The 12,500-nt window shown below is 46.1% G+C and overlaps 1 protein-coding gene and 1 long non-coding RNA gene across 3 annotated transcripts in view; one reads left to right on the forward strand and one right to left on the reverse strand.

Moving 5' to 3' along the window:
* Positions 1-12,500, forward strand: part of LOC143037948 (uncharacterized) — a 561,040-nt gene that overhangs the window by 518,995 nt on the left and 29,545 nt on the right. The gene's annotated exons all lie outside the window — the stretch shown is intronic.
* The window catches only part of LOC143037947 (uncharacterized), an 87,345-nt gene that overhangs the window by 49,121 nt on the left and 25,724 nt on the right, over positions 1-12,500 (reverse strand). For both annotated transcript variants that reach the window (XM_076206651.1, XM_076206648.1), the window contains exon 2: positions 1,892-2,518. In XM_076206651.1, coding sequence (XP_076062766.1) covers positions 1,892-2,518 — 627 coding nt within the window. The remainder of the gene's footprint in view (positions 1-1,891; positions 2,519-12,500) is intronic.

The following is a 12,500-nucleotide window of genomic DNA, read 5'->3' on the forward strand; positions in this document are numbered from 1 at the left end:
CAGTGACTGTTTGTTACTTGCCCGAAGTCCCCAAAGCACATATACATAGGGCAAAAATGTCGACTTCGGCCGCAGTTACTCAGCGCCTCCTGGCGTATGCTCCTCACCACCTCCAACGACGAAAGGTATGACTGATTATCCCACTATCGGAGGAGAGAAAATCATTTGAAGAGACTCATGTCGCGATCACTGTCTGCGATCCTCTTCAGAGTGAAGAGGATCACACTTAGTGGTCGCAATATCATATGTATCTTCAAACAACTTTTATTTTCTCCGATAGTTGGACATTTTCTCAATTTTACCAGTGTTTTAGAACATTCGCTCGGTTCTGCTTAACGAAGTGTATATTTGTTCATAGGCTTGGTTGTCGGTAGGAAGACACAATACCAAGCACCAGCGAGTACACGCGGCAATCGCGATAGTTTATCGTCACACACCCATCACTTATCAACGTCCCTCCTCCCTCCCACCCCCCATCGACTCCCCCCATCCCCCCATCCCCCTCCCATCCCCCTGTAAACAGCTGCTGCAAAATACACATCCCCTCTTGCATATCACTTCATACTCCCCTACTCCAGCCCGAGCACTTGACCAAGGAAACGCCTCTGTGTCCTCCTTGTCTTAACCTCTTCTGAAGCAGTGGTCTCCATAGAATGAATAAAAGCGTTTGGTTTCAGTCAGGACAGAATCTTTAAATGTATTGAAAAAAGTGGTTCAAGAGAAGCGAGTCGGGGTGGTCTAAGCAGGATCATAAACTTCTTTTGGGAAAAAAAATTCTTTCGTTAGAAGGAATGAAGTCCATAAACATGTCACAAATTGTCCAAAAATTCAACAGAGGTTAACCCCACTTAAGTCACATCCTTACATATCCATCTGCACCTGAGCATATAAGTGAGTATGAACGTGTTATTGAATACATCTACTTTTGCTGTAATGTCGACAACATCTACGCAATATCCACAAAAAAAGCATATTTACCAAAATCTATTAATGACTGCAAATATTATCTTCAATCCAGCATTCTCCTTACACTGCAAAATTCATTCATCTTATTCTCGCCATGGTACGAAAATAATACATCTTAATTTTGCCAAAATGTATTCGTTTATTTTCACCAGCAGTACAATTCTTTCGCACAATGTGCGTGCGAATGCATAAACTATATGGAATACCTTGGTGTGCTAACAAATGTATAAGGAAACGTTTTTATACCTGACACAATCGCAAAGTTACGCGTAACGCATACCGGAGCCAGCACCGATCCCTGGGAATCCCCGTTCGTCACTCTTCATTTAAGATAGGCTTATTTTCCCCGTGTGTGTGTGTGTGTGTGATTCACCACAGTCATGGATCACGTGTTGGACTCGTGATCGACAGCTATCACCCTCCAGGATGAGAGCTCAAAGCTCATATATGGTCCGATCCATGGGTAATGCTGTGATCACACAGACACACACGCGCACACACACACACACACACACACACACACACACACACACACACACACACACACATACACACACACACAAAATCCTTGCCCATCAGAGCTGGAGTGCCGGCTCGCAGTGCAGCGATGTTGAAATGTTCAACCCTGGGTGAGGTTCGAACGCGGGTCGCTGAATTAGCAATCAAAAGCGGTACCGCCACACCATCACGCCATAATGTGTGTGTGTATGTGTCTGTGCGTGTGTGTGTGTGTGTGTGTGTGTGTGTGTGTGTGTGTGTGTGTGTGTGGACAGTATAATCATAAACACATATCGTACATGGAAATTCAGGTGTTGGCAATGCCCTGGAGATATGAACACACATAGTACTGTAAGGGTTTTGGCGACGGGCAAGCTATCCTGGCACCCTTGTGTTCTTGCATAGAGACAAACGTGCGTGGACCTACCGAGCATCTTGGAGAGGTCGGCGTTGTGGAGGTCCGGGTTCTCGTCAGCGAGCTTCTTGCGCTCCACCTTGGCCCACACCATGAAGGCGTTCATCGGGCGCCGGATCCGCGCCTCCCGCCGGGCCTTCTCCCCGGAAGAAGGGCCCCGGTGGGGACCCGCGGGATCCCAGCGGTGAACGAGACCCCCCTGGGGGTACGGGTCGTGGGATCTGTGCTGGGCCCCGTGGACCAGGGCCCCATGATGGCCCCCAAGGTGTTGAGCTGTCGCGTACATGAGAGGCCCGTGAGGACTTCGCAGTGAGCCCGGGGTGGAGAACGGGGGCATAAGGGGCCCGGACAGGTGTCCGGAGGCGTAGGGTGAGCCGTGAGGACCCCCGAGCCCGCCCGCGGCAGAGGCGGCTGCGGCAGCGGCTGCTGCGGCCGAAGTGGGCATCCCGGACCCCGTCATATAGTGGTGCACTTGAAGTTCGTGCAGGGAGCCGGACCCTCCCATGGACGTAATGTTGTCGTTGTAGTCGAGAAGAGCCGGGGGCCCCGGCGAGCCACTCTCAGGTCCGAGAGGCCCCGTGGTCATCATGGTGGGGCCATAGCCGCCGCTGTTACTGTTGTTGGCAACCACGCAGTCCCCTGTAAAGAGAAATGGATGGGAATGAGAGAGGGAGCAATGCGGAAAGGGGCATCAGCGTTGGTGGCCATGCAGAGCCACTGGCGGACGATATGACGTCATAGCTGCCTACTTCCGCCCACGCGCTCCTGTTGCAGTTCTCTTCCCAGGCATCATGACTCGTGGCTGAGGGAGGAAACATTTTCCAACAACGCATCAGGCGCTGTTTCGGAAGCGAGTATATGGTGTTTTAAAGAAGAAAAAATCCCAGGTTGCATTTGGAAATATAAATTATACTATATTTTTTACTCATTTTTCGACATAGTCAATGATATGGGAGCCAAACATGGCGTCGGAGAACTAACTAGAGCGTTGTGACACGGTACCTGCTCATGAAATCATTCGATACTTGAAGTGCCACTTGCACGCCAACTCGCTGCGATCACTTTTATTTTATTTATTTTTTAACAGAAAATGTATTCTATGAACAATCCGCACAATCTACTCATTCATAAAAAAAAAATCAAAACTGCGGAGTACACCTAAAGGACGCCTTTGAACTGTGTGTATATGGCGCTTTCCACTAGGAATCTAAAATTCAGAAATTGCCAAAATAAAAAACGAAAAAAATCCAAAATACACTAGAATATTAAAAACTGCTTCTCGTACTCACAATTTTCTACATTTCGAAACTCGTTGTACATACATGGATATGCAAATGTGTGTCTGATCCTGTTTGTGTGTCTGCTCGTAGATGTGCTTACAGGGATGAACAGATGTGTCTGAGTCTGTTATTGTGCCTGCAGTTGTATGCCTTGGGCGTGTTTATTGCACCTGCAGTTGTGTGCCTTAGGCACGTCGCTGTGCCTACAAGGACACGCTTTGCAAGCGATGTCTCACCTACAGGAGTATACATATGTGCGGCCGAAGCTGTTGTTGTGCATGGCTGACCACACACGCTCGAGGAAACATTAAAAAAATATATTATTCTTGGGCAGACACGCAAACGTGTCCCCGCGAGCGAAGACGCCAAAAGATGCCAGCAGAGACGCAATGTGGCACACTGAAGCTTGCATGAAACGTGCGTCCCTGATCGCTTCAGGATGAATTCTGTAGTTGTTATGTTCCAGTCTGTTGTATCGGTGGCACTATAGTCAAACCCCGCCTTGATATCTTCTTCATTAGACAAAGCATTTTGGAACCGTTTCCACCCAGGTTCCAATACTAGAGACTATTAGTCATAGTTGTCTCCACTCATAAGTACAACAACGAAACGAAACCAGACAGAATCAGAGGAATGAAAGAAGACCATAACATAAGAATGGAGGAGACAGCTAGAGACCATAAAGCCTACACCAGGCAGTTCTATATTTTCTACCACCTGTCATCCCTATCCATAAAGTTATCTAATCTTCTCTGACATTCAATTGTTTCAGCGTTCACTACCTGGTTACTAAGTCTATTCCATTCGTTAAACACACTGTTGGTAAACCATCTCTTCCTATTTCCTTTTTAAATCTGAAGAAGGTGAGAAAAGATTGGGAGGAGTATGTAGAGGAGCGGGGGGGGAGCTAGCACCTCGCCACCCCCCCCCCTCCTCCCCTCGTTTGCACGGCCGGGAAGCCTCGAGGACAAGGCGCCAGTCGCCACCTCAAGACCCGGGTCGACTAATACGAAGAACAAACGGGGATGTATCGCCTTATACGGCGAGTATGCTCGCCGTCGTCGCAGGGCGTTGTGGGAAAGTTGGTAGTGTTAGATATTGGTATCCTGAGGAGGGGAAGGGAGGGGAGGGGAGGGGAGGGGAGGAGCCTACGCCAGGAGGCACGTAGCTGCGGCCGAAGCCGCCACCTTTGCCCTATACGCTAGGACTGTTGAGGTAGATAATGACGGTCACTGCTAGGAACGGTAGAGGAGTGCGGGATTCGAATTTGCAACTAAGCAAATGTGATACCATCAAGCACGTTTCCGATGATGCCACCAGAACACACTTATAGCAGGGGAGGGATAGCTGTGGAGCTTTTAGGATGCCTGAGGGTGAGTGAGGGAGGGAGGGAGGGGAGGGGGAGGGGAGGGGAGGGGGAGGGGAGGGGAAGGCAAGGAGACACCCAACTGCGTTCCCAGCAGGATCCCCAGGAGTGCCCCGCCACATCTGTCCCTGTTCCTCCTCATTACCCCTCCATCAATATCCACTCGTCCGTCCTCCACCTCCTCCTCATCCTCCACTTCCCCATTTTCTCTCCCCCATCTCATGTTCCGTTCGTCTTCTTTTCTTCTATTTCTTCTTCTTCTTTTTTTTCTTCCTCTCCTCGTTCTCCTTCTCTTTCTTGTTTTTCTCTTGTCTCTTCTGTTTCTTTTTCTTGTTCTTATTCTTTAGTGTTTTTGGTGTCAGTTTTGGCGCCTGCGTTGCTGTTTTTGTTGTTATTATTACTACTGATGCTGTTGTTGTTGTTGTTGTTGTTTCTGTTGTTGTTGTTGTTTCATTGGTACTCTAGGCATTGCCTTCAGAATCCTATTACTTGTGGAAGATCTTCGGGGAGACGATTTCATTCATCTCCCGAAATATTATGTGTTCGTGGACGAGTTCATTTTGTCTCGATCTAATTTGGCCTCCAATAGTGTTCCTATAATTGCAGTTTTCATTTCCAATACAATCATTAATAGAAACATAAAAAACATTTGTATAACAAGTATAAGCTTCGATGAATCTGTAATCTTTAATCATCCTCTCTATCTTGCTGAGTGTCTATTTGATTACTCGCTATGACTTCTGCAATTTTCAGAATCACCACTCAGTACATTCAACACCCAGCCTCACTACATTTTGTTTTATTTTTTATTCATTCACTTATCATTATTATCATCATTATTATAATTTTAGCAAATACCATACAATTCCTTCACCTAAGACCGTTAGGACACCAGCTGTTTTTGTATACAAAAGTATTCATCTTTTTTATATCCAGGCAGTGTTTACGTGTGCATTTGAGAAAGCGATGTACTTGTACGCTGCGATTATACACCCGAGCCCTTCTGAAGAAGTCATTAGCATAGTTTTTTGCTTCCATCCGTCATTAAGAAAAGCGTGACAACCGCAAGGTAAGCGATGACGACACAACTGCCCAGAGATCGATGTGGCCATGTATAGCGGTGTGAGAAACCAACAGTAGCAAAGACATCTAGAAACAGCAAAATTAGCAAGAGAGGACACAGAAAGAGAGAGGAGAGAGAATGAAGTACTGAGGGAAATCAGGAAAATTCGAGCACACATTCATGTTTATTATTTTTTCTTTATGAAGAAGTATGTAAGATTGATATATTGATGTAAATGAATGCGATCAGTATGGCCAACTGTGACCGTTGGATTCGACGACATGACGTCACAACTACTCCCACGCGCTCTCAATACAAACACACATACCACCATCCCGCCACGTTCCCTTTGACACCTTGGCAACAGAAAGACACAAGTCCATTGTTTAAATGAAAGCGTGTTCGAAAAGGTGCACCTGTGAAAAAAAAGACACGGGAAAATAATGAACCTGGCCATGATGCAGGTGTCCGAACGCGTCGACGGGATGACTTGGGATGGACTGGCGACAGTGATATCGTTCGATATGTCAGCCTTGGCTTGGACGACATAAAAATATTTTGAAATAAAAGGCAGACCAGCACGATGACTGAGAAAAAGGAGAGATCGGAAAGTTTAGAATGAAAATAAGAAGGTTGGGGAAGAGTGATAAAGTACGAAATGAAAAATATATGAGTCGATGATGAGATGAAGTGAGGAAACGGAGAAAGGAGACATAAAAAAAGAGAGAAAGAAGAGAAAAGGAAATGAATAAATATCAACGTGTTGAAAATAAGACAATCTAGGCAGATGAAAAAATAAAATGTAGGGATTTGACTTAAAAAGTTAGAAACGAGAGAGAAGACAAGTTATAGTTTTAGGTATCGCCAGATAATTCTAGCTGAGGAGAGAACCTTACACTGAAGGTAGTTTCGAATGATCAAGACCCTACTGTAGAGTCATCCGAATTTGAATTTTATTTAACCTAACTCTACCTCTCATAACACACTCAAACATCCCTTATCAGTTATCTACTTGGTAAATATTTCTACATAAATTCCTTCTCCATGTAATTCCCGTTCGCAACGAATTCATGTTCCGGCAATTTTTCATCTGTTATTCATTGCCATTGCATCAACATCCAACCTGAAGTCCCACATAAGCAATACGTGTGTCATCCAGTTCTATTAGTTGTCTTACAGTTGTCTTCGTCAGCCATAACTGTCCACAGTGCTCACCAAATTTAATTTCAACAATATTTCGACCTACTTAAGCTAATCCTGCACGGGAATTCACCAAACCCGCCACACAATACCCACCAATACTACACGACTCCCCTACCCTTTCCTCACCCCGAAAGGAACTACATTCACCACCAAATGGGACTTTCTTCCTCCACTTGTGAGCACCGCGCCCCTCTGCCACCAATCCATTGGCTGTCACGGAGCCTGGACTGGTGACTTAAGAAGGCAACCCCCACCGCCTCCTCCCTCGGCCGTGGGAGTCCGTGGGCTGCTGCTGCTGCTGCCACTCGACTCAGCAGCGATGCGGTGAATGATACCGCTAAACCATCCCTCACCATCTTTCATTTTCCGCTTCTCATTTCTCTACCTCTAATCTCTACATCGATCGCGTCGCCCACAGTCTTCCCGGAATTCGGTCTTCCTCTCTCTCTCTCTCTTCGTCTTGGGTACACGGTCCCATCCTCCCCCCCCCCTTTTCCTCCCTTCTGTTTCCACCCCCACTTTTCCCTTCCTTTCATCTCCCCTTTCCCCCCATCTGTCTCCCCCACCCACAACTCCCCCGTCTTTCTCACCCCTTTTCCTCCCTTCTGTCTCCATCCCCAATCCCACTTTTCCCTTCCTTTTATCTCCCTCTTTCCTCCCTTCCATCTCCCCCATCCCCACCTCTCCCTTCCCTATCCTTCTGTCCTCCTTTCAATTTCCCCACATCCCCATCTTTCCTGTCCTTCTCTCCCCCTTTTCTCCCTTCCATCTCCACCCCTACCATCCTCTTCCTTCTCCCCCTTTCCTCCCTTCTATCTCCCCACATCACCACCTTACCTGTCCTTCTCCCCTTTTTTCTCCCTTCCAACCCCCACCCGCACCCCTACCTTTCCCTAACTTCCCCCTTTTCTCCCTTCCAACCCCCACCCGCACCCCTACCTTTCCCTAACTTCCCCCTTTTCTCCCTTCCATCTCCCCCACCCGCAAACTTTCCTTTCCCTCTTTTTTGTGTTTTCTTTTCACTTCCCTATTCTGTCACTCTCATCTGTAAGTCAGCTGCCCAATGTCTCCAACTTTCCGTCTACTCGTCTCTCTTCTAATCTCCTTCCCGTTTCAACTACACTTCACTAAATCTAGGAACATGGTTCCGTACTTCGAGCTTTTTCTTGTTGTTCTTACACCCAAATGTGCGTCTCACTTAAGTATCCAATTATGTGTACACACTCTCCTGCTGACCACATGAGTAAAACAACACACGTCCCTACTCGCAAGCACATACAAGCACACTCACGCAACACGTTTCTTCTCAACATTTCCTCACTGGGCACGCCCTCAGTTCACATTCCCCATATCATTCAGTCATGCGTTTTACATAGCACACGTTGACCACTGAGGACAGGCCATAACACAACCTAGATACCAGAAATGCAGCCGCGTCTACCTAAAAATAAAATAAAATAATTCATGATGAAGTTGTCTTCCCCATGCGGCATAGGCTCTTGTACGAACCTCACTTGCTCATGCATGCACTACATCTCTCCCCTCCCTCTCCTCCCTCTCCTCTCCTCTCCTCTCCTCTCCTCTCCTCTCTACCCTCTCCTCCTCCGTTTCCATCTTCCCCTTCGCCCCTGCCCTGTCTTAGAGCCTCTCTCCCATCTCTCCTCTTTCCTTCTCTCCCATTTCCTCTCTTCACCTTGCACTTCATCTTCTTCTCGCTCTCTCTCCATTCTCTTAATCTATCAACCAATCAATCAAGCGTACGTACGTAAAGTACAAGACCAGACAACCCTCCATTTTTGAGCTTTGTTACGATCCCATTGGAGATCAAACTGTGGACCTGTTGTATGGAGCAGAATCCTTTGCGATTCCTTTCGTAGAGCAATCAGCAAGTAGCACTCTAGACTTCTTTGGGTCCAGCTTTTTATTTTAATTTATTTTGTTTTATTTTATTTTATTTTATTTTTATTTATATTATTATTATCATTATTATTATTACCATTATTATTATTATTATCATTATCATCATTATTATCATTATTATCATTATTATTATTATTATTACTCGTATTATTATTATTATTATTATTATTATTATTACTATCACTATTATTTATTTATTTATTTATTTATTTATCTATTTATTTTAGAGGGGAGGGGCTATGGGATATATCTGCTATGGAAAGGCAGGTACTTTCCTGAGTTTAATCAAGCTATCTCTCGTCAGAATAGTATTTACAGTCTACCTTTGGCCTAATGGATTGAGGACAAGAATGTCGCATGTCGCTTCTATGACGTCATCTTCTTTTATAGAAAAAATATGTGACGTAACAAAGATTACGTCATAGATTTGTTATGTAATGTCCTTTGATCCATGATCCTCACTCTCACCCTTACTCTCACCCTCACCCTCGCCTACACCTCCAAACACACCCAGGTCACCCTCAGCATCACGATCATTACTTTCCTCACACTAATGCCCACCCTAAACGCGTCACCCTCTCTCTGTCCCTCACCCTCGCGTTCACCTTTATCCTCACCTTCACCCTAACTCTTTCTTTCATCCTCACCTCCCCCCTCGGCATCATCCTCTCCCTGTCCCTCACTCTCGTATTCACCCTAATCCTCACCTTCCCCCTATCTCTTTCACCCTCTCCCCCATCGGCATCACCCTCACCCTGTCCCTCACCCTCACATTCACCCTAATCCTCACTTTCACCCTCTTTCGCCCTCCCTCCCTTCGGCATCACCCTCACCCTGTCCCTCACCCTCACATTCACCCTAATCCTCACTTTCACCCTCTTTCTTTCACCTTCACCCCCTCGGCATCACCCTCACCCTTATATTCGCTCTCGCATTCACCCTAATAATTACCTTCACCCTCTTTCTTTCACCCTCACTTCCCCTCCTCGGAATCACCCTCTCCCTCACCCTTATCCTCGCCTTCACCAATCCTCACCTTTACCCTAACTCTTTCTGTCACCCTCACCTCTCCCCCCCCTCGGCATCACCCTCTCCCTCACCCTTATCCTCACTCCTCAGGCACGCGATGAACATGTATCCGACTGCGCAGAAGCGCGGAAGAATATCCGGAAGCCGCGGCCAGGACACCCGGAACCCGGTCTTCCGGTTCTCCGCTGTGGAGGGAAGGACGAAACGGATCTCCCGGCCTTGCGTCCCGAGGTTGACCTCCAGAGGAGGATGAGGGGGGGAGGGGGACGGGGGGGGAGTAACTACGCTCCCAACCAGATGCAGGATCCTTCCCGCTTTTGACGTGGATTTCCTGAATCCAGGCTTTCCAAATATGGGTTATTCCTCATTAAACAAGATGGCGGATAACGAGAGTAGCCTCCTAATTACAGACCTAAAATTAATTTCCAACAGAAAGAGTAATTTACATTTGTGACATTACTGTTCTATAATGTAATAAAGTCCAAATTTGTGAAACTGTTTTTTGCTCGTTATGTTGTACGTAATATCAAGATCTCCGATAATGAGATCGTCGTTAAGTAATTTTTTTTTTTTTTTTTTTTTTGAGAAATTAGGGTCACAGCCGATAGAAAATGGGAACCACTGGTCGAAGATAGAGGTCGGGGGTCGGTATGACTGAATCAAATTGTCTGGCATTAACCAAAACAAAATAGCCAAGGGGTTTATTCGATTCCGTGTAAAGGTTGTGACTTAGTTTACATCGGACAGACTGGAAGGGATTTGAACACCAGGATGATTGAACATAAACGTTCCATTAAATATGCACAAGACAGCTCAGCTGTGGAATATTTCAAAGGGCCAATGGTCCCCGGACATAATGTCCGGACTCTTCATCTCCAACCTAGTGAAAGCACATTTGCCTCCTGAACTCACATACGTAGTGAGAATAGGGTAGAGATAATCTCTTATTTGTATCTACTGAAGAGGATTGCAGTTTGCAATCGAAATATATAGTTTCCAGTCTTTTCTACTCCAACAGTGGTTTCTACGTTATATATATATATATATATATATATATATATATATATTATATATTTATATATATATGTATATATATATATATATATATTTTTTTTTTCATCCAGCCTAGTTATTGACCAAAAGGTCTTATGTCGGCATGCTCTTCCTTTGTATTCCTTTGAGTTGGAGAGGTATGGAATCACAGTGTAGTGACCTAGTCAAGAACTCACCCCCAGGAGACGCTTTACTACAGCGGAAAGTCACCTTTGCCCTATATGCTCGCAGAGCCAAATCAAGTGCCAGTCAATGGTATACACTTGAATTGTACCTGGTTTGACGTAGTTATGTGGTGAGTGCGAAGCTCAAAACACTACGAGGGCGTAGGTGGGGGGAGGGAATATCACCAACAAAGACTCCCTACCTCAAAAAGCAAACACCGGAATATATATGGGAGGGAGGTAAGGAGGAAGGAAGAGAGAATGAGAGAAAGGAAGGAAATGAAGGTAAGAGGGAGCGAAGGAGGAAAAGAGGAAGGGAGGGGGAAAGGGAGAATAAGAAGGTAAGATGGGAGAATGAATGGGAGGCGGGGAAGGAGGGAGAGAGAATGAAATGAAGAGATGGAGGGATAAAAGGAGAATGGATAGGAGGGAGGGAAGGGTGGGAAGTGAGGGAGGGAGGGAGGGAGAGAGGGGGAGAAGGAAGGGAGGTGAATAGGAAAAGGTATAGTCAGGGAAGCTAATCTGTACTTATTCCATTTACAAGAATCAATCATCATAGGTAAACAAAATATTTTAACTCGCTAAAACCTCATGGCTAACTCGTGGTATTGTTTCAACATTAATCAGACGATTCGATGCATAAGAAAGATTCGTAAACCTTAAAGACTAAGACTAGCCTGGACACTTTCGCTATGTAGATTTCCCTCGGCTGAATAAAATCGCTTGGCTGCATCCAGAACGAGCGTATGAGTCACGGACAGGAGAAAGAAAAGGTTAATATCATTACGAGACGAGGTCGCGCCATCTCTCCTGCGTATGGGTATGACCGCCCCCGGCACCTTCCTTTTCACGACTGGATTCTAGAAGACGCACCTTCTTAGACATTTGTCGTCGTCATCTCGCCGTTGTATTCGGAAGCTAAGAGCCTCATAGCGTGAGCTCTTTATTTATTTATTATTCTTTTAATGCTAAAAAGTCACGTGGGTGGGGGGATTTCTTTAAGTCACGTTAAAAAAAAACCACCCCACCCCACACACACACTCCCTCGTAGTCTTGCGAAATCCGACAACTCTGCTCCCCTTCTCGCGCGACATTGCGTCACTGTTTCCGCGCGCGCTCGCCACCACCACCAAGACGACGACGACGACAACGCAGGTGCGGTGGCAGGTTGTGTCTGCGGTGCAGGTTGTGCCTGCGTGACCTCGCCGTCGTCTCGGACCAGAAACTGTCGCAAATGTCAGGGCCGTCACGCCCGTTCAGACTCATGCTTCCATACAGCGTCATGACAGTGTTCTAGTGTGTGCTTACGAACGCAACAAACATGCTACTGAGACAAAGCTTCACCTTCAAGCTTATGCTGACCGGTATACATGTACTCTTCTTCACTCAAGTCCTCGTGTAGGAATAATTTTCGAAGATTTTTTTTTAAGTTGCGTGTTCATTCACGCGTGCATATGTACTCGAGTGTGTTCATTCATGCATACGTACACTTCCGCGATATTTCCTATCTACTTTCCTCACTAAGTTGAGGAGTTGAGGCTAA

Source organism: Oratosquilla oratoria, chromosome 23 (genome assembly GCF_046742065.1).
Source record: "Oratosquilla oratoria isolate Oo_2021 chromosome 23, ASM4674206v1, whole genome shotgun sequence".
NCBI classification, from domain to species: Eukaryota; Metazoa; Arthropoda; class Malacostraca; order Stomatopoda; family Squillidae; genus Oratosquilla; species Oratosquilla oratoria.